Consider the following 26,059-nt stretch of genomic DNA (forward strand, 5'->3'; position numbering starts at 1 on the left):
CATTTCAAAGAACACATCAGGATTTATGCCCTATTTTAATACTGAATCCCCAGTTCTATTCAAACAGTCTGATGTCTGTTTGAAAAAAGAAAATGCTCAAGTAAAGCTCAGAATTTCAAACTTCTTGCACATGGCTGTCCCAATAAATTACTATTACCAATGAAACAGACTTTAAAGAAGTTGTGTTTTACAATGCAGAGAGTGGAGGATGCTTTTTATACATTGGTGAGAGAGATCCGACAATACAGATTGAAAAAAATCAGCAAAGAAGAAAAGACTCCTGGCTGTGTGAAAATTAAAAAATGCATTGTAATGTAAACTGGTAAGTTCAGCATATTAATTTTGGCAGAAAACATGTTTTTCACAGCTAACAAAGTAGCAACCACTTGAGATCTACCTTGGTGTGGGATTCTAGTTTGAAGTATTAAAAAAATAAACTTGTAGTTTGCTTCCACAGTCAATACATTTATTTTTAATCTAATGGGTATTATAATTGAGGCAATTTTTTGATGGCTATAGACTACATTTGTCAGGGTCTTGAGGGACAAAATATGTTGGACCATATAGAGGAGTTGAATGGCCCAGAAAGTGGGAAAGGATCACTTTTTTTTTTTTAATAAATCTATTTATTTTAGTTGGGGGCTAATTACTTTACAATATTGTAGTAGTTTTTGCCATACATTGACATGAATCAGCCATGGGTTTACATGTGTTCCCCTTCCTGGACCCCCCTCCCACCTCCCTCCCCAGGGGAGGGATCACTCTTACAGAGTATGTTTTCTTTTGGACTTTCCACAGGCAGGTACTTATTCTGTCTCTGCTCTCTTAACTTAGTGACATCAGCATCACTTCTTTACCCAAGTGAGAAACCTGGGAGTCTTGGGATGACTCCCTATTTTTCACGTCCATTTGGAGGCAACCACAAATTCCTATTATGATGTTACACTCTAACTTTTTTTCTTTGGCTGTGCTGGGCCTTCATTGATGCACACAGGCTTTTCTCTATTTGCGGTGAGTGGAGGCTACTGTCCAGTTGCAGTGCGCAGGCTTCTCATTGTTGCTTCTCTTGTTGCAGAGCATGGACTCTAGGGTACATGGGTTTCAGTACTTCATGCACGTGGGCTCAGTAGTTGCCACTGTTGGGCTCTAGAGCACAGGCTTGATAGCTGTGGCACACGGGCTTAGTTGCTCCATGACATGTTCAGTCTTCCTGGATCAGGGATCAAACCTCCATCTCCTGCACTGGCAGGCAGATTCTTTACCACTGAGCCACTAGGGAAGCCCACATTCTAACTTGCATCACATCATTAATTCAGACCTCTATCATTTCTTGCTGGGATTGTTGAAACCTCTTACTTGGTTTACCTTTTGCTGCCTTCATTCACAGTGCAACCAGAGAGATCATAGCATATATGTGGCTCCTTAACACCTTCCTTCCCCTCTCACCTTTGGTTTTATCTCTAAAAAACTCCTTGACTGAACTTTTTTTGTCTTCATGTAAATCAGCACTATGTTATTCCTTCCCTTCCCTTAAGTCTTGGCTGTTGCTCTTGTTCGGAATGCTAGTGTTATTATCCCCTAGTTTTACTAGTTAACACACTTTCATGCTTGTCTAATCTCCTATTCTCTAAGAATCTTTCTTTAAACCACCATTAGACTGGGCATAATGCCCTTCTTGTGTATTCCCAGTTTATTGCTCTTGACTGTTACACACTTACCATGTTAAAGTGAAATAACCTATTTTTTGATTCCTATACAGTAAGAATTTTAGAGAGCTAGAATCATATATTTCTAATCTTTGTATGTCTGTGGCCTAATGAGGTTCCTGGCACACAGGAGCTGCCCAGTTGGATTTATTGAGTGGAATTTCTCAATTTCCTTTCTAAACCAACCCATATTAAATTTGGTTTTCCTTAGAAAATATTTCCCTCAATAGATGCCATAAGGTTCATGCCAAAGCTTAAGGTTTTGATGCATATTATTTACAGCCTATAATGTTCTGTGAGAACATGAAATAAAATTGGAGGATATCATTTATTGTGCTGATTAAACTAAAGGTTGGTGTTCTTCATATGAGTCGAAGGTCTGAAATAATGTATCTCCAAAAATAAACTTCTGAATAGTAGACGAAGTTCCAAAGATACTATGTGGTATGTTATGAACTAAACCCGGACAAAGAAACAAAGCAAAATTAATGACTGGCATTAATTTTTATTGAGATTTATGAACTCTTAATATTTTAGCATCATTGTACAAAATAATATTTAATTTAGAAGTGATAAAACCTAACATTTGGGATGCAGTCTGAAAAGTAAAACTTCTGAAATAACAGCATTTATGACCAGAGTTAAGTGCTAGTCTTTTTTCTTCCTACTCTGTTATTATTAGATGATTTGTAAAGTAGAACTATTTAGAATGAAATAAGTTTTATGCTTCAGTTTTTATTTGAAACAGATGAAAGTGTATACTTTTCTAAAATCTCAAATTTGTGCAAACTATGTCAGTGACTGTAGTCTAAATGTCAAATTGTTGGGCATGAGGAATTAAATCTTTTTCAGTGATCATGAATAGTATTTTATATAAGGAAAAAATTGTATTGGTAATACCTAAATTTTTTAAATAAAGATATTTTTACAAAATTAATTTGACAGTGATAAATATATGCAAATTAGTTTTTCTTAGTCCTAAAATGATGTGGTTTGAACAAAATAACCCTAGTGGTATCCTGTTTTGTCTTCTTCACGTGTATATGAGAATGATTAGTTCCCACATGAAAAAAAGGCATCCACTGCCCTGTTTTGATCAATTTTAATATTTTACTAATCATTAAAATTATTAATAAGATTATATAGAAAGGAGAGTTCAGTGCAATATAAACTATTTGTCAGAATCTTAGAAGAAGGTAATGTAATCAAATTCTGCCTTCATTGTCTCCTAAATACTTATATATTGTTTTTACCTTAGGGTGTGTCCTCTCTATATCTGTCTCATGGTTTTTCATTTTGTCTACTTCAACATTTTTGTATCATTGATGTTTTTCATTATAAAAACTGTTGAAATGAAGTAGACTACATAAGGATGTATGATCAAAGGGAATTTGTGAAGGGTAAGGGAGTTGGAATAGATCCTCTCTTAAGATTCCATCCCATTCTAATACTTTATGTTTATAAATTAGTCAGGGTTGGTATTGTTTATAAGAAAATAATTTTTCTTTATTTTGTCATTGGAAGTTTTTTGCTCTTTATGTGTTACGAAGGTTAACATGAAGAATTTATATATATGAAGCCTTGATTGTATTGCTGATGAACTGTCTACCCACTTTTCCTTTCTCCTGTGGGTGAAGCAGAAGCATATGTTGTATCAGTAATGGTATCAGTAAGTGGGGAACATCAAGTGAAGTTTGGGGGCTTCACTGAGAACTTCTACTCACTAGTGTTCAAATCAATAATGCCGGTTTTTATACCACTACTATTGTTTAAATGTGAGCAAGCCTCTCATTCCCACTGTTTAATTCTTTAAAAACATTGGTAATACTTTATAAACTTTAGATATGTTGTGAAAATCAGTTAAATGTAACTTGCATGAAAATGCCCAGAATTAATTTAGTTATTAAAATATTAATTGTAGAAGATCTTAGTAATGCATAAGAGAGAAATAGCTGTTAAGTTTTCAGTTATTTTCAAGATAAAATAATGAATGTGTTTGTGTTCATATTCAACAGAAGTGGTTAAAATGAGTAAAAAGCCAGTTTTTGTCGTTCTTCAAGTGGCTTGATTTATACAACTTTGTGTATTTGTTCCTGAGACTCCCTCTAGTGTCTAGGTTTGAAAACATCATGAGGTTAACAGGCATTTGATGACAGTTACTGGGGCTTCCCTGGTAGCTCAGCTGGTAAAGAACCCGCCTGCAATGCAGGAGACCCCGGTTTAATTCTTGGGTCAGGAAGATCCCCTGGAGAAGGGATAGGCTACCCACCTACAGTATTGTTGGGCTTCCCTGGTTGCTCAGACAGTAAAGAATCTACCCGCAATGCGGCAGACCTGGGTTCAATCCCTAGGTCAGGAAGATCCCCTGAAGGAGGGCATGGCAACCCACTCCAGTATTCTTGCTTGGAGAATCCCCATGACAGAGGAGGAGCCTGGTGGGCTGCAGTTCATGGGGTTGCAGAGTCAAGACCTGACTTGAGTGACTAAGCACAGCACAGTACTCTTCAGTTGAACAGATTTTAAAATACATATTTTAAATACAAGATCATATTTTTTCTTTAATTTTTATTTTGCTTATATGTTTAGTTTGCTTTTAATAGGGGTAGGATAAGAATTGACATAGGTGTAGATCTCATATCATTCAGGATTGCAGGGTTAAAATCAACGGTCCTACTACCAGTTTGAGTGTTATTTTTCATGTTCTATATGAATGATTAGGGTGAAAATTATTTTGACAAAAATCACTTTCAGCCATTAGTGATTTGGGTACCTTGCTTTGATCAAAACAAGATGACCAAAATGACCAAATGGCAATTTCTTTGAAGATAACAGCATTTGACTTTATATGACAAACTTTTGAATACTTCATATACTAAACATATTATAAGTTTAATGAATTAAAAAAATATCTCCAAATCAGTGGACTTCACTACCACTTAAATGATCTAGCTCATTTCTCCAATAGAAGCATTACACTTTTCAGAGTAGTGTGTCTTGAGGTCATTTAAAATTTTCTTCTCACAAGTATGTGAATTGAAACTAATGGCTTAATAAAACTGAAAGTAATATATTCTGATACTGTATACTTCATGATAATTATTGAAATCTAAATGTATTTAAATAAGTATTGAACCAGAGCTCACATATAGTGAATAATTTTAAAAGTAGTATATACTGGCATGGCTTATATCAAATGTCTAGAAACTCAGGGATAATTAAGTATAAATATATATTCACACATATACACAAATACATTTGCATTTTGGTGAGAGAGGTATGCCAGTATGGAAAAACTGGTAGCAAATGAAGTTCTCAGGAAAAGTCATGTGTTAATACCTACACGTATGTAGGATTCTTTGCCATTGATTTCATTGCCTTTCGTGAAAATCAGTGTTCCTATAATGTTACCAAAATACCCTTGAAGACATTTAAGAATCCTAAAAAAATCTGATATATATATATATATGTCTAAAGAGAAATGTTGAGTATCCCTATTCTTTCTCAATATTTCCACTAGTAATACATCCTTTCTGTTTTCTGTATACCTCAAACCATCATATATATTCACATTTTAATGCTTGTTATGTGTTTCAGGGTGTTGACGATGCCTTCTATACATTAGTTCGAGAAATTCGAAAACATAAAGAAAAGATGAGCAAAGATGGTAAAAAGAAGAAAAAGAAGTCAAAGACAAAGTGTATAATTATGTAAATACAATTTGTACTTTTTTCTTAAGGCATACTTAAGTAAAAGTGGTAATTTTTGTATATTACACTAAATTATTAGCATTTGTTTTAGCATTATCTAATTTTCTTTCTGCTCCATCCATACTGTTAGCTTTTATCTTGAATGCTTATTTTAAAATGACAGTGGAAACTTTTTTCCTCTAAGTGCCAGTATTCCCTGCGTTTTGGTTTTTGAACTAGCAATGCCTGTGAAAAAGAAACTGAACACCTGAGATTTCTGTCTTGGGGTTTTTGGTGCATGCAGTTGATTACTTCCTATTTTTCTTATCAATTGTGAACTTTAGTGTGAAACAAATTAATGAGGCTTTCAAATCATCCCTATTGTATTGTTTTATCTAGTCACATACATGGATTAATTACTAATTATAACTTCAGTTGAGATTTCATGATTGGTTTTACTGAAACATCGAGGGAACATCAATTTATGGGCTTCCTGTAGATTCATCTTGTAGGTATCATTGTCCTATAGTTTCAGTTACCCTTAATGAATGTAAAGTTACACTGTTCACAAAGGTTTTCTTCTTTCCACTGCTATTTGTCAATGGTCACATTCCCCAAAATACTATATTTTTTCTATAAAAAGGGAAAAAAATGGAAAAAAAAGGCAATGGAAAATATTAAAAGGCCACTTACTTTCCACATTAGGTAAATTCCTATAATGCTCTGAATAGCTTTTTATGTTAAGGCAAACTCAGTAGGTAATGAGGATTAGAACAAGCATTTTGGGACTATATTTACATGCTTTAAATTTTTGTAATAATTGAAAAAATTTTAACATGTATAAAGAATTCTCATAGGAATTAAATATAGTCTCCCTGTGTCAGATTGTTCTTTCTTAGCATAAATCTTTTTCTTGGACTTCAATCTTTGAAAGTAGTTTTAATTCTGCTGGTAGTGATGTAAAAGATTATTTGGGCCAGTTAGCTTGGTAGGTGTTACAGAGACCAGGGTGGCAAAGCCGGGCCTTGTGTGAACCTTTAAGCTACATGGAGAGTTTTACAGTGTGGACTGCATCCCTGTGGTCTTCCATTGTTGTCATGCCTTGGTTGGTCAAAAACAGGGACTTGCAGAGAGATTGAATAGCTCAGCAAGGTACATTCTTATTATGTTGTAGTCCTACTCAGGAACATCACTTTTTTAAAACAAAACCCCCAAAAAACAGAAGTTAAAAAAAAAACAAAACACATTATTTTAAATGAGATTTTAGGTGGGGTGGCAAGATTTTAATTTTTTTTAAACGATGAAATGCAAAAATTTCAAAATCTTGAGTATTGGCTAGTTCTCTTAATGCTGGCTAAAGTAACATTTTGTAAACACTTCAGTACAGTCTGGTCCATTATTAAGAATATCTAATGCTTATACAATAGATAAAGTAATCTAACAAAATGATTCTTTGAATGCATTTAAAATGTTAACTTATTTTAAAATATTTGAACTGAGATAGTATGTTGAGGTGAAAGTATCACTGGACAAAAGGAGGAAGGTAACTTAGATTCTAAGTTATGTGTCTTTGATTTTGGACAAATCACTTACTAGCCATTTCTTCATTTTTAAAGAAGTCATCTCAAAGGCTGTATCTAGCTTTATAACTATGTGATTTACATTCAGTTTACATAAGGATATACCTATTTGTCAGTCTCAGCACCATCTGTAACTTTTTACCTGTGTTATCATCTTCAGTGCCAGTCTTAGGCAAAATTGTGCAAGAGGTGAAGTTTATTTTTAAATATCGTTCTCTGCTTCCAGGACTTCTCCCATATTAGTGTCGTCGTGCCTGTCTACTTTACCCTTCTCTATGTCCCATGACTTGATGTTTTTTCTTTTAATATTCCTCATTTCTCTGATCTCAAGATTTATTGCTGCTTTGGATATCTCCATGATGGCCTCCCATCAAATCATATCAAAATGTCCTATATCGTAAAATTCCTCAGGCTCAACATAATCTGACAGATACTATAATGGGATTTGACCTAATAGCTAATTTTCAGGTTGTGGCTGTAGCAATTTAATTTTGATCCTCTGAACATCATCTCTTTGCTGCCTGGTCCATCAGTGACAAAGTAGGAGTTTTCATACCTGCTATGAATAGTTAGAACCCTATCCTGTGGAAGGAGAATTTAATAAAAGTAGTGCTGAGAGAATTCCTTATGTAATTTACTAGGACTAGCCCTGCTAATAGTGATACATTCCGTTGTTTTAAAAACTAAAATCTTACCATGAGAGATACTTTAAAATTTAATTCATGTCTTACTCTTTAGAGGAAGTCATTTATTCAGCAAATATTTGAGTGCCTACTAGATGCCAGGCACTCCCCAAGGCACTGGGGATATTAGAGTACCCAAACATGGGACATAAGGCCTGTCCTTAAGTAGTGTTTATTCTAGAGGGTCTAAATCTCAGTGAGGCATCTGACACATGACCCAGATACAACATAATGCATATTGTAATTCTGCAAAAAAATGATTTGGTCTCTAAGCTTAGTTTCTTCCAGTTCTAAAATAATTGTTTTGCTCTTATTCCAATGCAGCTGTTTAGTCAAGCTCTTTTTTTAATTAAATCAGTTTACTCAATGTTTTAAAGGAGTAAATTTGATTATTTTTTTAAATTTGGCATAATTATGTGATTCTATTGAGACAATTATAGTACAAATTAAGTTGTATGTCAGATAATGTTAAAATCCCCTTGCATGTAGTAGTATGGTCTCTTTGTATAAGTAATTATAATAGATGTTAAAAATTAAATATTGAATTCTAAAACAGTTGTTTCTTCTGGGTAAAAATAAACAGATGCTTGAACTAATTCACAGAAAAGGAAACTTCTATGTAAAAATCAATATGGTTTCTGAGATGCTATATTAAAACTACGGGCTTTTGGAACGTTAGGTAGGGAGTTAAGACTTGTTTTAGTACCTCCTCTTGTTTCTAAACAAGAGAAAGAAATGGCCATACTTCAGGAATTGCAGTGTGTAACTGAGGTGATTTTTAGGACTCTTGAATTTTTGATGTAGCTGGGCAACTTTTTTATGGCAGTGGTAATTATCCTTTATTATGTGAATTTTGAATGGTTTAATAAAATGTTTGTTTTTGTAGAGATTTTAAAAGGGGAGAGAGAATCCTAGAAATAACATAAATGTTATCTAATTACAGCCTTAAAGATAAAAATCCTTGTTGAAGTTGAAAAAAATCACTAAATTACATAGTTTTAGACATTAACATTTGTGGAAGAATGTAGAAGTATGTAGTAAAATTTGAGTGAGTATCTCCACTTAGGAATTCTAGGCTCTATTTTAACTGAGTCACACTGCATAGGAATTAGAACCTAACTTTTATAGGTTATCAAAATCTTGGCCACCATTGCACAATTTTGTCCTAAAATATATGGAAACTTTGTGAGGCATGTTAAGTTGCAGTTTGCACAAGTTCATCTCATTTGTATTCCAGTGATTTTTTTTTTAACCATTTTTGCTAAACATATACACATTTAGGTTTCTTCGTAGGCAGTAAAAACTACCTGCCCTTTCCATCTGTCAAAAAAGTAATAATTTATTGATTATTTTGTATTAATGAATTTTAACAACCCATTAGTAACTTTAAAGCTGAATTTATATTTAATAGCTGTTGTTGATATTGGGTAGCATGAAATCTGCATTGAGAAACTGAACAGCATATAACTGGTAGCTGTAAATTCCTTCAGAAAATGAAATTTCTTTCTTTCTAGAGGTATATTCACATCAGTTCCTAAAGACAAGTCATAACTAGTAATACTTGTTTTAATAGTTTTAAGTGCCTGTTTGGGATGATAATAGGCAATTTTAGATGAATTTATGAAAAAAAAAGTTATTACCTGAACAAATGTCAATTATAGACGGTCCCCTTCCCTATAGAGCTAAATGGGTTATGTAATGTTTTATTCAAAAGTTTCCAATTCCACTGTCTTGTGTTTTCATGTTGAAAATACTTTTGCAGTTTTCCTTTGAGTGCCAATTTCTTACTAGTACTATTTCTTAATGTAACATGTTTACCTGGAATGTATTTTAACTATTTTTGTATAGTGTAAACTGAAACATGCACATTTTGTACATTGTGCTTTCTTTTTGTGGGACATATGCAGTGTGATCCAGTTGTTTTCCATCATTTGGTTGCGCTGACCTAGGAATGTTGGTCATATCAAACATTAAATTTAAAAATGACCACTCTTTTAATTAAAATTAACTTTTAAATGTTTATAGGAGTATGTGCTGTGAAGTGATCTGAAATTTGTAATATTTTTGTCATGAACTGTACTGCTCCTAATTATTGTAATGTAATAAAAATAGTTATGGTGACTATCATAGTGTGTACTTTTTTGTTTTTTGGCTGTGCAGCACAACTTGTGGGATCTGAGTTCCCTGATCCCGACCTGGGTCCACAGCAGTGAAAGTGCCAACTCCTAACCACTGGATTGCCAGGGAAATTTGAAACATTAGCCCCACAAATGATACCGGATAGTTTATAAGCAACAGACGCTATAGTATATTAGTAAATCCTTTCTTCAGCTTATAAGCTAGATGTTTTTTTATTTGTGAAAGGTGCTGTGAACACTGTGTAAAGGTTTTAAGTGTTAGCTTAAAACCATGTTAGGTTTAGGTCCTGTGCCATATTAACTCATTTAGAAGTGGATGCAAACCAAATCTGCCTTTATGACAAAAGAATAGAATAACATAAATCATTACTTTTTATTGAAGAAGGTAATTGATATACAATGGGTGATTTAAGGCCCAAAGCCATCCAATTGCAAAATTAATACTGGAAGTAATTAAATAGGTATATTATGTAATGCCAGTCACTGGTAGGGTGTTTCAAGTTCTTAACTCTACACATTATTTCTACTAACTGCACTTAAATCATTACCAGATGCTACTTCTTTTGCAGTGAATATTGGATATGTGCGTTAACATTTCAAATGCCGTCAAAAATGAGCTCCTTTAAAAGTTAAGGGACATAAACTTGCAAGAAATTATTCTGCTTAAGTGTACATTAAACGGCATTCTCTTTTCAGTTAAATGCAGAACTGGGCTAAGAATAATTGGCAAATTTTTCATTAAAACTTAAGTACATTATATTTTCATTCAAAACTGGGTGCTCATCAATTTTTAATAAGTAGTTGGCAACATTATATAGCTAAATTACTATAAAATTGACATTTAACATTGTTATATAAAAATTGAACATAAAGTTTGCTGATAAAGCAATAGAAGTTGAAACCTGTTTTAGTTCAGTAAGGGGGCTCAGGTATTTTTAACACAGTGTATATCTTGACACTTTAAAGTTATTTTTGTCATAGCTGGTACATAAACAGCTGGCACTGATCTTCAGTCAAATTATAGTACTACTGATCATTTAAGTTTTGTTGGTATCTGAATAATAGCGTTGTTTCATAGCTCTGTATTTCCTAAGGAAGTATAATGCTTCTAGTTCTTTCATTACAAATTTCCCCCGTTCAATAAGTTCTTTGATCTTCTCTGGGTCCTTCACATCTTTGTTTTTAAGGAAAGCATTCTTCAGACGCCTTTTGAAATAGTCTGCTCCTTTTGGATAGTCTCGTCCAAGATATAGCAGCTTAAAAAAGAAAGATTATATATTTCTAAACAATCTATGTCATATAACATTTACAAAACTGGCAATGTACTTACTTACATTCTTATAAAGGTTCAATACTTCTCCTTTTAAAGAACTGGCCATTTTCATTTATCATGGAAAATATCCACTTTTATATGTAATATACCTAAAGAAAAAGAAAAATTTTTACAAATAACTTCATTGTAGTCTTGAAAAAGATTTTACACACTGGTAAACTGGTACCCTTTTTTTTCCCCCCATTCAATAAAAGTTGATTGTGCACTTTCATGTTCCAGGCAGTGAGATGCAGCTGTGAAGTGTCAGGTAAGATAGCTGCTATCACAGAATTAGCATCTCCTGAGGGACATGAATCAAGGCAAATTGGAAGTGGTCAAACAGGAGATGGCAAGAGTGAACGCTGACATTCTAGGAATCAGCGAACTCAGATGGACTGGAATGGGTGAATTTAACTCAGATGACCATTATATCTACTACTGTGGGCAAGAATCGCTTAGAAGAAATGGAGTAGCCATCATGGTCAACAAAAGAGTCCAAAATGCAGTACTTGGATGCAATCTCAAAAACGACAGAATGATCTCTGTTCGTTTCCAAGGCAAACCATTCAAAATCACGGTAATCCAAGTCTATGCCCTGACCAGTAACGCTAAAGAAGCTGAAGTTGAACGGTTCTATGAAGACCTACAAGACCTTCTAGAACTAACACCCAAAAAAGATGTCCTTTTCATTATAGGGGACTGGAATGCAAAAGTAGGAAGTCAAGAAACACCTAGCATAACAGGCAAATTTGGCCTTGGAGTACAGAATGAAGCAGGGCAAAGGCTAATCGAATTTTGCCACGAGAACGCACTGGTCATAGCAAACACCCTCTTTCAACAACACAAGAGAAGACTCTACACATGGACATCACCAGATGGTCAACACCGAAATCAGATTGATTATATTCTTTGCAGCCAAAGATGGAGAAGCTCTATACAGTCAGCAAAAACAAGACCGGGAGCAGACTGTGGTTTGGATCATGAACTGCTTATTGCCAAATTCAGACTTAAATTGAAGAAAGTAGGGAAAACCACTAAACCATTCAGGTATGACCTAGATCAAATCCCTTATGAGTATACAGTGGAAGTGACAAATAGATTTAAGGGACTAGACCTGATAGAGTGCCTGATGAACTATGGACAGAGGTTTGTGACATTGTACAGGAGACAGGGATCAAGAAAATCCCCATGGAAAAGAAATGCAAAAAAGCAAAATGGCTGTCTGAGGAGGCATTACACATAGCTGGGAAGAGAAGAGAAGCAAAAAGCAAAGGAGAAAAGGAAAGATATTCCCATCTGAATGCAGAGTTCCAAAGAATAGCAAGGAGAGAGAAGAAAGCCTTCCTCAGCGATCAGTGCAAAGAAATAGAGGAAAACAACAGATTGGGAAAGACTAGATAGAGATCTCTTCAAGAAAATTAGAGATACCAAAGGAACATTTCATGCAAAGATAGGCTCGATAAAGGACAGAAATGGTATGGACCTAACAGAAGCAGAACATATTAAGAAGAGGTGGCAAGAATACACAGAAGAACTGTACAAAAAAGATCTTCATGACCCAGATAATCACGATGGTGTGATCACTCACCTAGAGCCAGACATCCTGGAATGTGAAGTCAAGTGGGCCTTAGAAAGCATCACTACGAACAAAGCTAGTGGAGGTGATGAAATTCCAGTTGAGCTATTTCAAATCCTCAAAGGTGATGCTGTGAAAGTGCTGCACTCGATATGCCAGCAAATTTGGAAAACTCAGCAGTGGCCACAGGACTGGAAGAGGTCAGTCTTCGTTCCAATCCCAAAGAAAGGCAATGTCAAAGAATGCTCAAACTACTGCACAGTTGCACTCATCTCACATGCTAGTAAAGTAATGCCCAAAATTCTCCAAGCCAGGCTTCAGCAATACGTGAACCGTGAACTTCCAGATGTTCAAGCTGGTTTTAGAAAAGGCAGAGGAACCAGAGGTCAAATTGCCAACATCCACTGGATCATCGAAAAAGCAAGAGAGTTCCATAAAAACATCTATTTCTGCTTTATTGACTACGCCAAAGCCTTTGACTGTGTGGATCACAATAAACTGTGGAAAATTCTGAAAGAGATGGGAATACCAGACCATCTGACCTGTCTCTTGAGAAACCTGTATGCAGGTCAGGAAGCAACAGTTAGAACTGGACATGGAACAACAGACTGGTTCCAAATAGGAAAAGGAGTACGTCAAGGCTGTATATTGTCACCCTGCTTATTTAACTTCTATGCAGAGTACATCATGAGAAACGCTGGGCTGGAAGAAACACAAGCTGGAATCAAGATTGCCGGGAGAAATATCAATAACCTCAGATATGCGGATGACACCACCCTTATGGCAGAAAGTGAAGAAGAACTAAAGAGCCTCTTGATGAAGGTGCAAGAGGAGAGTGAAAAAGTTAGCTTAAAGCTCAATGTTCAGAAAAGTAAGATCATGGCATCTGGTCCCATCACTTAATGGGAAATAGATGGGGAAACAGTGGAAACAGTGTCAGACTTTATTTTTTTGGGCTCCAAAATCACTGCTGATGGTGATTGTAGCCATGAAATTAAAAGATGCTTACTCCTTGGAAGGAAGGTTATGGCCAACCTAGACAGCATATTTAAAAGCACAGACATTACTTTGCCAACAAAAGTCCATCTAGTCAATGCTATGGTTTTTCCAGTGGTCATGTATGGATGTGAGAGTTGGACGGTGAAGAAAGCTGAGCGCCGCAGAATTGATGCTTTTGAACTGTGGTGTTGGAGAAGACTCTTGAGAGTCCCTTGGACTGCAAGGAGATCCAATCAATCCATCATAAAAGAGATCAATCCTGGGTGTTCATTGAAAGGTCTGATGTTGAAGCTGAAACTCCAGTACTTTGGCCACCTCATGCGAAGGGTTGACTCATTGGAAAAGACCCTAATGCTGGGTAGGATTGGGGGCAGAAGGAGAAGGGGACGACAGAGGATGAGATGGTTGGATGGCATCACCGACTCGATGGACATGGGTTTGGGTGGACTCCGTAAGTTGGTGATGGACAGAGAGGCCTGGCGTGCTGCAATTCATGGGGTCGCAAAGAGTCGGACACGACTGAGCGACTGAACTGAACTGAACTGAGGGACATAAAAGATCATTATGAATTGTGGTAAGTTCTATGAAGGAAACAGAACAATTAGAGAAAGTAGATCATCAGAGATAAGCAGCTGGACCTCCTTTTATAGAGTGGAGTGAATTAGAACTAGATTTGGAATCCCAGCTGCATAGTGTTGTACAGGTTACTTAATCTTTCTGAGCCTCTTTTCTTGTCAGAAGGAGAACTGTCTACCCTGCTCTCAAGGCAAGGCTCGAACTGTTTGCAGGATACTGGGAAGAGGCCTGATCAAATCAAGGGTGCCCTCCTAAGAAAGGCTAAAGAGTAGGAGAAACAGGTGTGAGAGTCAAGCAGGTTCACAGCTAATGGCAAATGGGCAATAAGATCAGTGATGAAGAGACCAAGTGAACAACCCATAAAGGGGGTACATGAGGAGCAGGCAACATCCAGTGGGATAGATAAGCTTAATCTTGATGTGTACTTTCTGCTGCTAGTGAGAGGCAGCTCCTTAAAGGCACCATCACAGCCTAAACATAGAAAATAATTCCCAATACTTGTGATGGTTGTGGGGGTTAACTCCTAAAATTCCTACATTATAAACATTTAGTTTGTGATAGGCCCCAAATGAATGTCAATGCCATTTATAACCTTAAAATTTCATAATGCCCATTTGTCCATTAATCTAAAATAACATACCTTTTTATATCCCTCTTTAACATAATTTTTATTTTAAAATAATTTCATTCAATCTTTCAGAAAATCTGCAACTCAGTACTAATAACTTTTTTCCCTGAACTATTTGAGGATAAGTTGCTAACATGATACCAAATCAGCCTGAATATTTTGCAGTGCCATCCAAAAGAAATACAGTGCAAGCCACCCATGTAATTTTACTTTTTTTGATAGTCCTTATTAAAAAATAAAACAGCTGAAATTATTTTAATAATGTATCATTTTTATCCAAAATATTTCAAGAAGTGTCATGCCAGACATGTTTATAAGTACCAGGGGCTCAGCTGCTACCATACTGGACAACAGTGTGAGGTAGTTTCTATGAACAAGGATGTTTTCTTACAGCACAGAACCACCATCAGAATCAGGAAATTAACAAGCACTGCTATATTACTACCATTGAATCCACAACCCTGAGTTTTGCCCTTTATCACAAAAGAATCCAATCTACACTGATTATACATTGCATTTAATTTCCATTTCTCTAGCCTTCAATCTGAAAAAATTCCTTTGAATTTCCTTGATTTTCATAAACTTGACCTCTGTGAGGATCATAGGCCATTAATTTTGTAGAAATATGTCTTGTTTTGATGTTAGTTTATGCCTAGATTCAGCTTACATAGTTTGGGCAGAAACATTAGACATGCTTTATTTCATTGCCTTCTATTATGTGGACACAATTCCAGTCTGTTCCATTATGGCTGAGGTTAGTTTTGATCACTTGGTTATGGTGGTGTTTGTCAGGACTCTCCACAGTTACTTTTTTTCCTTTGAAGTTAGCATTTTGTGGGAGGTACTGTGAGACATAAGCATATGTCATCCAGAAAAACCTTTCATCTTGCAAAAACATTAAAAGTAACAGAGCTTATAGGGGGAAAAGAGGTTTGAGGCATACCACTCAAGTCCTCTGCAGTTGTAAACAGAGCACCAATTTAAAAAAACATAAATTGGTACCTGGAGAGCTGATTTGAGCCACTCAGATTGCTCTCAGCATTGCTGGAGGATACCACAGAGATAGATGAAGTTTATGAACAGGAGTAGAGGGCTGGAGACCAGGAAGGGGTCACAGGAGACAAGAGGAAATCCCTGGGGATGATGGTTTTATCATCATGATTGTGGTGAGGTTTCATAGGTGTAGGCATGAGTCCAATTTATCAAATTGTATTTATACTTAATAAGTGTAGTGTTTGTATGTCAATTATACGTTAGTAAAACTTTAGAAGTAGTGTAGACCTGCTGGCAGAATGCTAAGAGTAGGGCTGGGAGATACTGAAGTGCACGTGGAAGTAGACATCTAAACCACAAGGCTGGTCAGTAAGGGATTCAACCTGTAACCTGGTCAGCAGTTGCAGAAAAGGGTATACCTCTCTGGGGAGGAAGCCCTGGGGGTAAGCACTTAAATTTTTTTTTTTTTTTTTACAAATATACTTGAAAGGCTTCTGCTGCCAGTACAGCAACTAAGTGAAGACCTTTTCTTGCTGAAGTTTATAGATCTGCTTCTCTAGCTATTAAGGAAAAAAAAAAAAAAATAGGAGCCAACACTGTTTACATGTTAATAATTGTCTGCATCCCCTATTTACTAGTGATTTATGAGTTCACAGTGACAAGCATACAATGTATCAGAACATCTGAGTTCATTAATATTAGCTTGCTTGTTTTCCTCCAAAGTGCTATTTTTCTGCTTTTGTCTGTTATCACTTGAGCTTTCCTGCATAAATGGTAGTCCTTTTCCAAAAACAAAACAAAACAAAAAAACAAACCCTTTAGAAGATCTGCTTAGAGGTTGCAGCTTAAGAGACTTTGGGGCTTCACTGAGGGTGATCTAATTGGGCCCTTTATTGGGGAACCTCTGATGTTGGTATCTTAGTCTGTTCTTCCTGGGCTGGTCAGATTCCCCCGATAAGTCTTCCAATGTTCTGAGGATTTACTAAATTTAGAAGTGGAAAACGACTCAGGGCCTTGCATTCAGCATCATGTATATTCAAATGCACCTAACCTGCTCCCAGTATGATTCTCATGTACTTTGTATGCCGGAGGACACCCCACACCATAGATTATTGATTCTGTCCAGAAATAAACCTCTAGTCTTCTATGAGAGTGAGGTGTGCAGAGACTTACAGGTGTTTCTCAAACAGCTTTCACTTCATCCTCTCTGATTTACTTCATTCTTTATTTCCAACTCCAGTGGCCCTGGTCCAGGGCCTTTTTGAGAATTATGCAGTATAAATTGGGCTTTTCAAGTGTGCTAGGTGACAGTCATCTGTTTTGCAGCTTCCAAAGTTTTACTGTTGTCATCTCCTCCTCTATTAGTCTAATTTATTTTTAAAATGGTTTACTGAAGATTTAGTGCTTTCAGGAGTGAAATAAGATGGGTCTATTTAACCAGATACAGCAACACCTAATTCCATTTTTAAAACTTTTTTTCTGAGAGCCATTTTTTGTGTGTTTTAATCTTACTGAAAATGACACTTAAGGAAGAACCTTGTGCTTTTAAAGTAATTGTAAATTAAATCTACATTAGATGTAATTTCAAATCAGAAATTACATCCTGTTTAATTCCTGGCAAAGAGCATAGCTCTATTTAATTCACAATTTGTAAAAGCTTTTAGAAATGTGGCTTAAATTGTCTTTGGCTGTTTTTTTTTTTCAAACAAATTATGCATAAAAAAGGACCTGCCCAGCAAAAAAGTAGCTGCTGTGACCAAGATAAATTTGTCCCATTCCTTGGTATATTAACTTTTATGAGTTAAGGAAATGTTTTATTACTGCATACTGACATTCAGACATTTAAGTTTACTATAGCCTTTAGGAGAAACAGGTTTCCTTGGGTGAACTGGTGAACAATTTAAATGCAGCAGGGACCTGGGGCTTCTCCTTAACCCTGCATAAAGTCATGGAAGTTACTGTTTTTATAAAGAGCCAAATGAGAGTTAGGGACTGAGAGAAGTTCCCTATCATTCTAAGAAACATGGATGGGGGTGGGCATACAATCCACATTGATAGCTCTTTCCCAGTGGCTTGTGGGCCAAGACTTAACCAACTCCAGTATTGGGTTAAGTGAGAAGGCAATGGTAACACACTCCAGTATTCTCGTCTGGGAAATCCCAGGGACAAAGGAGTCTGGGAGGCTACAGTCCATGGGGTTGTGAAAGAGTAAGACATGACTTGGTGACTAAACAACATCATCATGGTGCCCAAAGCTGTTACTGATCACTATTCCCCATGAAGTTCAGATCTGACTCAGACAGATGGAGCACATTTCCCCAAAGTAGTTAAGCCTAAGAAGCTTCACACTAAAATTTATCCCAACACAATTGCCAGCACCAAAGGATATGTAATCTGAGAGGCAGGTGGCACGAGATTTTGCCCCCAAAGCTGGTATTCTGCTTGGTCGAGGCCTACCTAGAAGCCAGATTATAAAAGTGAGTTGAAAGAAGATGGTCATGTATGTTCAGAAGGGCTAGGAACTAAACCTGTCTGGAGGTAAAAGTGAACAGAGGAAATGGGCCTTCTTATTCTTGCAGGTTCTAAGACTAGTAGAGGAGAACTAAATAAGCCCACTGGTATAATCTCACAGCACAGCAGTCCCCTAGAACACAGACCAGCATGTTCTAACACATCCATAGCAAATCCTCCTCCCTGGGGGGAATTTGGTGGAAGGAGAACTTAAGCAAGTCTCTCCCCTGAAATCCCACTACATCAAAATTATTTGTGATTACCATTCACACTTCCTTACTCCCATCAGAGCTGACTGAAGTTCTGTAATCATAAACATTAGTAGTTTGATTGAAAAACTTAAAAGCTTAGTTCCATACCAGCTTCGAAACTCTACACCAAGTCGACATTAAGACGTTTTTAATCGTGCTACCAGGGATGTAAAGGTGAAATGTCATAGCTATGACACAGTCTGGATTTCTTTGGGGAGAATAACACTTTAACCTACAAAGACTAGCTCAGTCAGAAATACTAATTTAATAATACCTTTAGTCAATGAAATTGCAAGAGAGAGCGCATTATAAAATTACAAACAAGAGATGAGAAATGGTGGCAAGAATTTTAAAGCATTTCACGTTTTGTCAGGCTAAAATGGAGTTTAAGCCTAAAAGGGGTTTGGATCTAAATTCATACGGAATTCAGATACGCTTTGGAACGTTAATTTCTCAGTCTCTTAATTTCTTCTAGTTTTCCTGTTGGTCTAAGCTGCCAGTTTCTTCATGTTGGTAAACCGACATTCGAAGGGTTGTGCTACCGGTTAGTACCCTGTGACCTTGACTCTGGGCACAGAATTTAGCGCGTCTCGCTGGGTCTCAGGGACCTCCACCAGTAAGGAATACGTTACCCAGGAACTGCTTCAAATTATTTCCAGTTCTTGTTTAGAGCTCCTCTTGAAGAAAAAAACAAAAAACAGCATAAACCTTGACGGCTCAGGAAATAAACAACCAGGTGCAGGGAGAAGAATCTGAAGGTCATTTAAAAATAAACAACCCTCTGGGAGCCAATTTATTTACCTCTTTTTCTAAACTGCCAATCGAGCCCGGCCCCCCGCTGGTCTAAGCGGTGGCGGCCCAGGAAGCCGACCCGGTGTCAGTCACTTGACCCAGTAGCGTAGCCGGCGGCCCCCTTCCTTCTTGAAATCCGCATAGAAAGATTCGCCCCAGCAAATCTAGGGAAACAGGCAGAGGGACTGTCAACGTCGGAAGACGCACACAAGCCCTCTTCCTACACCTGCTGGTCCTCGCCCAGAGCATACCGCCTCCAGACTCAAGCATCCGGAAAACAAAATAAGACGCGCCGGTGCGGCACTCACGCACTTTCCGGCACGCCGCAGCCGTAAACGCAACCCTCAGCTCCGACGCCGCAGGCTGTCGACCAAGGCGGGCGGCGGGCGGTAGTGGGCGGAGCAACCTGTCTGGGAAGTGGGTAGGGCGCCGTCCGGAAGAATCCCAGCGCGACTGCGCGAACCCAGACGCGGGGCTCTCCGCAGCGGCCCTGGGGCGCCAGTGGGCGGGGCTTGTCGTCCTGACAACGCGGGAGCGTTGTCCACACAAGCCAGAGATCACACTTGGCCGATTACCGAAGTCGTGTATGCCTCAGCATGGTGAGCAGGGAACGTAGGGGAGCAGGGTCAAGGGGCGATCATTGATGCCCCTGCGCCGTGTTAAATGATGTGGCAAGAGCCTGTCATATTTTATTAAAGGAGAGCGAGTCGGTTTAGGAAAGACCCCATATCCTTAGAGGGTATGGACCTCTCCTGAAGTATGGCCTTCCATTCGGGGTCTGACGGACAGGAGAGAGAGTTCAGACCGGTTTCTGCAAACAGGGAATGGCCAGTTTGTGGTGTTTTAATCAGATCAGATGGTGTTTTAATCTCCAGCTGCTGCTAAATTCAAATATTCGTCTCAATTTAGTTACTCCTAGTAGTGACAGACATTCCTGTGAAATTGCTTTTTCTTTTTTTTAATTGCTGCTTGGTGGAAATGCATAGTTTTTTTTTTTTTTTCCTCCTCAGCAATTAATTGAAAGCTGCTGCAGTTTACTCTGCTTTGAAAAGTTCTTTTATGTGGTCTTCTGTGGAAATTTGAATTGTTTTGTGATTCAGAGTATGCAACCTGCCTGGTGTTTAAGTATGATAAAGCTTCTTGTTTTGTTTTTCTGTACTGTTCAGCTGTCATGTGTTCTCCAGGAACACAGACCAACATTTAGCTATAACATGTTCTCATTTCCCATTTTCTTAAACGTGACTTCCATCTTCTTCAGTGATTAAAACCAGATGGAAGTGGAAAGTGTAATTAGTTAATTATTTAATTCATTAATTAAGGGAAAATATGGAGCATATTCTTTGTGCTTGACATTAGACTGAAACGAAGTACACAAAGGTGATAATTACAATCTCTCCCTGGTATGGAAGACAGACTTAGCAAATTAATTACAATACAGTTTTATAACTGTAATCATTGAAGTGACTACGATAGAGTAACACAAAGATGGGAATGTTAAAATTAGGGCAGGAGAGGAAAGGGGGACGGGAAGAGCAGAGCAATGCTTTTCAAGCTGCGTTTTAAAGTGTGATTATGAATTTACCAGAAGTGATGAGAAGAATAGGGTGTGGAGAGCGTTTATGTCAGGGAGAACAGAAAGTAAATGGATTTTAAACTGACTTAAAGCTGCTGATAACTTAAGGGAACAATAGGCACCTATTTATTATTTTCCAACCAGTACACAAGTTTCTTGTTTTTAGATCCCTTTGGCAGTCTTTCTCAAAATGTGGTTTCTGGAAAATTGGCCTCTAATAAGCCTGGAATGGACTTGGCAGGTGGCTCTAGTGGTAAAGAACTTGCCTGCCAATGCGGGCAAGAAGAACCGCAGGTTCCATTGCTGGGTGGGGAAGATCCCCTGGAGGAGGGCATGGCAACCCATTCCAGTATTCCTGCGTGGAGAATCCCATGGACAGAGAGGTCTGGCAGGCTACAGCCCACAGGGTTACAAGAGATGCACGCAAGCCTTGAATACCAGTTCAAATGCAGATTCCAGGAACAGACTGGACTCCAGATCTAAGTATTAGTTTCCTAGGACTGCCAAGTAACAACATACCACAAACTAACTGGCTTCACCAATAGAGATTTATTGTTTCATAGTTTCAGAGTCTAGAAGTCTCAGATTAAGGTATTGTCAAGGCTATTCTCACCCTGCAGGTGCTGGCTTCTGCTACTTTTTGTCTCATGGCAGCATTATCCCATTCTTTGGTGTTCTCTGAGTGTGTGTATGTGTGTCTGTGTCCACATTTCCCCCTTTTTACAAGGTTTCCAGTCTTATTGAGTCAGAGGTCCACCCTATTCCAATATGACCTCATCTTAATTTAATTACATCAGCAAAGACCCTCTTTCCAAACAAGGAAACACTTGGAGACACTGGGAGATAGGACTTTAATGTATGAATTTGAGGGGACACAATTCAACCTATACCATGAACTGAATTACAATGGGGAGAGAGAAGTGAGTGTGTACACTTTTAGCCCAGGAATATGCATTTTTAACAGGCATCCCAGGTGATGCTTATGCTGAGAACTACTCTACTACTTGATGCTCTTATGATTTGCAAGAAGAATGAGTATATGTGGCTTCCCTGATGGCTCAGTTGGTAAAGAATCTGCCAGCAATGCAGGAGACCCTGGTTCGATTCCTGGGTTGGGAAAATCCACCGGAGAAGGGATAGGCTACCCACTCCAGTATTCTTGGGCTTCCCTTGTGGCTCAGCTGGTTAAGAGTCTGCCCGCAATGCGGAAGACCTGGGTTCGATCCCTGGGTTGGAAAGATCCCCTGGAGAATGGAAAGGTTACCCTCTCCAGTATCCTGGTCTGGAGAATTCTATGGACTGTATGGTCCATGGGGTTGCAAAGAGTCGGACGTGACTGAGCGACTTTCACTTGAGTATATGTACTTATCCCAATCCTGCCTCACATTAAAAGCACTAATAAGAGGTGACAGTTTGCCCACCTTTAAAATGTGCTTAGGAACAGGGCCATTGCTGTTTACATATTCTGCTGTATAGAATTTATTTCAAGATGGAAGTATGTTAACTATTAATGATAGCAAGTATGGTAAAAATAAAACACCTTTGTAAAAGTTGTGAGAGTCGAGTCAGCATCATTCTTATTTATGTCATGTCTAGTATCTCAGAGAACTTTGTGTGTAAATCATTAATAAATACCTGTTGAATGAATTAGTGAGATATATGCACTTTACAAGAACATATAATCTACTGCTTGATGTCAGTTTTAACATTTATATTTTATATAGTGATAACCTTATGGCTTGAACCGATAACTTCTCTTGTACTAGTCTTCAAATGTGCAAAGTGTATCATCTTACAGTCACATGATCCCCTACAAATTCCTTACCAGTAATCTAGTGAACACAAGGGCCAAATCAGGAAATTACAAGTAGTGTTACTAAAAAAATGCTTGTAAATATTTAATGAAATGCTGTACTTTCTAAGATCTAAAAAAGCATACCTCTGCTTTAGGACACATTGCTGGATAGAATCACTTTGCCATAGCTTTGCCTGCTTTAAATTACTAATTCTTTTTCTATAAAATCAGCAATCTAACTTGATAGAAAGACTGTTTCTCTGTGATGTGAAATCATTCCCATACTTTTAGGCTTGACATTAATACCAATACTTAGTCATGATTTCTTGTTCTTTAGAACCCTTTAAATCAGTGCCTTCTTGACTGATATTCTGTTTCATAATCAGATATTTCATTAAACACGGATCATTGATTGTCATAAGAAAGTATAAAGTTTACTTACAAAAGATGCTTCAGTGGGTGAACTATCATAGTGTTTTCTAGCCTTGTTGTAGTTCTGTCTGAATTCTTTTCTTAAAAAACCTTTTGAGATAATTTTAGATTTAAAGAGAGTCTGCAAAGAGGGTACAGAAAGTTCCCTTGTCTTTTTTACCTGGCTTCTCTTAATTTTAACGTGTTAGGTAATCATGATATTTTTGTTTAAAATGTATGAATTATTTTTTAAATTTATCAATTCTTTTGTTTTTCCAACTTTTAGGCTCCCAAAGCAAAAAAGGTAGGTAGAAATTATTTATCAAAATAGTTTTAAAGAGCTGACATTGTACAAATCGAATTTTTAAAACATTTTCTGGTAGTTGTATTATAGGTTATAGTTTACTAAGCTTAGTTTTTAGACATTAATGCTATTTAAATCATTGAATACTACTTTACAATAACAGGACACATTTCAAATTTGATGTAAAAAAAATGGTTCTAATTTCACAAAGACTTTTTTAAGATAGCCTTTAATTTTTACTTGTGTCTAGATTTGAAGTATTTTATTATTTGTGCTCTAGAAAACTTTGGATTAAGAAGCTTTTTCTTCATTTCAAATAAACCCATAAAAATTTAGGTCCCAAATCTTCTGTGACTTCAAAGTGAATCCTAAGATAGTATGTTTCTAAATGGGTTGCATGGTAACATGTACTGAATTTTTCTGTGCTTTGTAAAAATTTCAGTTCCTTAAAGGATATCTCAAGTAACTTTTTCTCTCCTCACTGAGTAGATTTATACTTTAAAGCAGAGATTATAGTCTCTTACTGGCAAACATAGACATAGTTCATTTAACTTAAAAGTTCTTTTTTTAATCAATTGCCAGAGTATTATCATGCAAAAATGTGATTTCTATTCTTAAAAAATTGGCAACCTGATAACACTGGGCCTACAGTCCCAGAAAGGAACAGTTGGCTAGACAAGTGGCAGCTAGCCCTTTTTGGACATGCTTCCCCTTTTGTTGTAGTCCAGACTATGACCAAACCTCTCTCCTTATTTACCTCTCTGGTCCCAACGGGATTTTGATTTGGAATGCCAGATTTAAGTCATATCTGAAGAGTCACCACTCTGTTAATTTCCTATCATTTTCTCTTGTGAAATCAACTGTACTATGTTCTGATAGCACATGAATTCATACATACCTCAATTATAATACCTGTCATTTTATTGTAATAATTTTTCATTGTGAGCTGCTCAAGGTCAAGAACATGTTTTATTTATTTTTGGATCCATAGTGTTTAGTCTGGCACATAGGAGAAATTCACTGAATATTTGTTGAATAAATATATAATACCCCATTTACCCTACCATTACTTAAAAACACTTGGGCCCATGATTATTTAAGAAAAAATGCTTATATAAATGTGTCTTTGGTATTTATACAGTTAAACATTTTTTCAAAAAATACTGTTGAATGCCATCAGTGTTTGCTTTTCTCAGTCACTTGAACCTACTACCAACCTGATACTGCGTTAGGGACTGTGGATATAACTGAGCAACATTTATAAAGCACATTCTTATGGGGAGTATTCTGGAGGATTACAATCATTTATATGTGGGTTTACAGTAGTTTACTAGTTTGTGTGGACATTTCATTTTTGGCTTTAGATAGTGAAATCTTAGAGGCATTGTTTTAAATCTGAAAAGTTTTCACTTAATGATATAGTATTTTATTAATTCTAGGATACTCATCTTTTTACATTTTACGTTTTAACATGACTGAAATTGAGATGTATCTTATGGGTGCTAATAGCTTCCAATCATTGTAGTCCTGAATTGACATCTTTTTCCTCCAGAGATGTTTGCTTCTGTCAGTCACATGGGCTTACTACAAACCCAGTACTACTTTAAATTCTCTTCTTGAGAGTTTTTGGACCACACTAATCGTATGAGTCATACTCACGAACTGGCTTGTGATTTAAATTTTGAGGGATTTTTTTTTTCATTCTTTCTATTCATTTCCAGGATTGATAGATGCAAGTTTCCTTGCTATGTCTTTCTGTATCATGGGTTCATTTGTGTTTACCTAATTTCCAGTTGTATACAGGCATCTTCTTTTACATTTCTATCTTGGGAATGTAATCTATTTCCTTTTTTGGTATAATAATTTATAAATTATAATAACTTATAATAATTTAAAGGTACATCTTACATTCAATGGCATTATAGATTCTATGGAGTAAATATATCTTGGGGACCTTTTTTTGTTTCAGCACATTGAGATTGCATCACTTCTTTTCACAGCTGTATCACATTTCACGAAGTATGTCTATGATTTTTGTATCGTTCCTATTTTTTGATACCACATATGAGGTAGAAATGAAGACTCTTGTATATAAGACCTTGCAAACATATGAAAATATAGTTGTTTCATTGATTTTGCAGTGTTCTAGGCAGTTAAGAGTACAGCAGCAAGACAAGGGTCCCTGTCTTCTTGAAACTTACATTCTTTTTTTCCAAGCTTTATTAAGATATAATTGACGTATAACATCAGGTAAGTTTCAAAGTATACAATGTAATGATTTGACATATGCATGTAAATATTATGAAATGATTACCAATATAAGATTGCTTAATACATCCATCACCTCACATAATTACCACTTTGTATGAGTACACATGTGTTGAGAACACACACATACACACACACTCATCACACATCACATTTTCTTTATCCCTTCATCTGTAGATTGACACCACTGAGGTTGTTTTCAGTCTTGACTTGTGAATGACATCTCACTGCACATAAGGGTACAGATATCTCTGAAGAGAGCGATTTCATTTCATGA

At 36.8% G+C, this 26,059-nt stretch overlaps 3 protein-coding genes across 31 annotated transcripts in view; 2 read left to right on the forward strand and 1 right to left on the reverse strand.

The window, feature by feature from the left end:
• Positions 1-9,782, forward strand: part of KRAS (KRAS proto-oncogene, GTPase) — a 44,856-nt gene extending 35,074 nt beyond the window's left edge. For 3 of the 6 annotated variants that reach the window (XM_081483784.1, XM_081483785.1, XM_081483783.1), the window contains one exon: positions 5,301-9,782. In XM_081483784.1, coding sequence (XP_081339910.1) covers positions 5,301-5,417 — 117 coding nt within the window. In that variant the 3' untranslated portion in view covers positions 5,418-9,782. Of the gene's footprint in view, positions 1-198; positions 323-533; positions 535-5,300 lie in introns of all 6 variants that reach the window. The other 3 variants (XM_081483780.1, XM_081483782.1, XM_081483779.1) reach the window with 2 other exon arrangements.
• Positions 9,783-10,142: 360 nt separating this feature from the next.
• On the reverse strand, positions 10,143-19,812 carry ETFRF1 (electron transfer flavoprotein regulatory factor 1). Of its 4 annotated transcripts, none has more exons than XM_081483788.1 (4): positions 19,744-19,812; positions 19,441-19,595; positions 11,128-11,215; positions 10,143-11,049 (listed from the first exon to the last, which is right to left on the reverse strand). In XM_081483788.1, exons 3-4 carry the CDS (start codon positions 11,176-11,178, stop codon positions 10,831-10,833), a joined length of 270 nt encoding a protein of 89 aa, XP_081339914.1. In that variant the 5' UTR covers positions 11,179-11,215; positions 19,441-19,595; positions 19,744-19,812; the 3' UTR covers positions 10,143-10,830. The 4 variants fall into 4 exon arrangements, with proteins under 4 accessions (XP_081339914.1, XP_081339915.1, XP_081339912.1 ...); XM_081483789.1 differs by having other exon boundaries at positions 19,740-19,812; XM_081483786.1 differs by having other exon boundaries at positions 19,683-19,812.
• Positions 19,813-19,953: 141 nt separating this feature from the next.
• DNAI7 (dynein axonemal intermediate chain 7) overlaps positions 19,954-26,059 on the forward strand; it is an 82,762-nt gene continuing 76,656 nt past the window's right edge. For 8 of the 21 annotated variants that reach the window (XM_081483742.1, XM_081483747.1, XM_081483754.1 and 5 more), the window contains exon 1: positions 19,954-20,030. In XM_081483742.1, coding sequence (XP_081339868.1) covers positions 20,018-20,030 — 13 coding nt within the window. In that variant the 5' untranslated portion in view covers positions 19,954-20,017. Of the gene's footprint in view, positions 20,044-23,496; positions 23,515-25,655; positions 25,765-26,059 lie in introns of those variants that run through there. The other 13 variants (XM_081483741.1, XM_081483753.1, XM_081483750.1 and 10 more) reach the window with 4 other exon arrangements.

This window comes from Giraffa tippelskirchi, chromosome 4, assembly GCF_054371585.1.
Source record: "Giraffa tippelskirchi isolate mGirTip1 chromosome 4, T2T-mGirTip1v1.2.pri, whole genome shotgun sequence".
In the NCBI taxonomy this organism is placed as follows: Eukaryota; Metazoa; Chordata; class Mammalia; order Artiodactyla; family Giraffidae; genus Giraffa; species Giraffa tippelskirchi.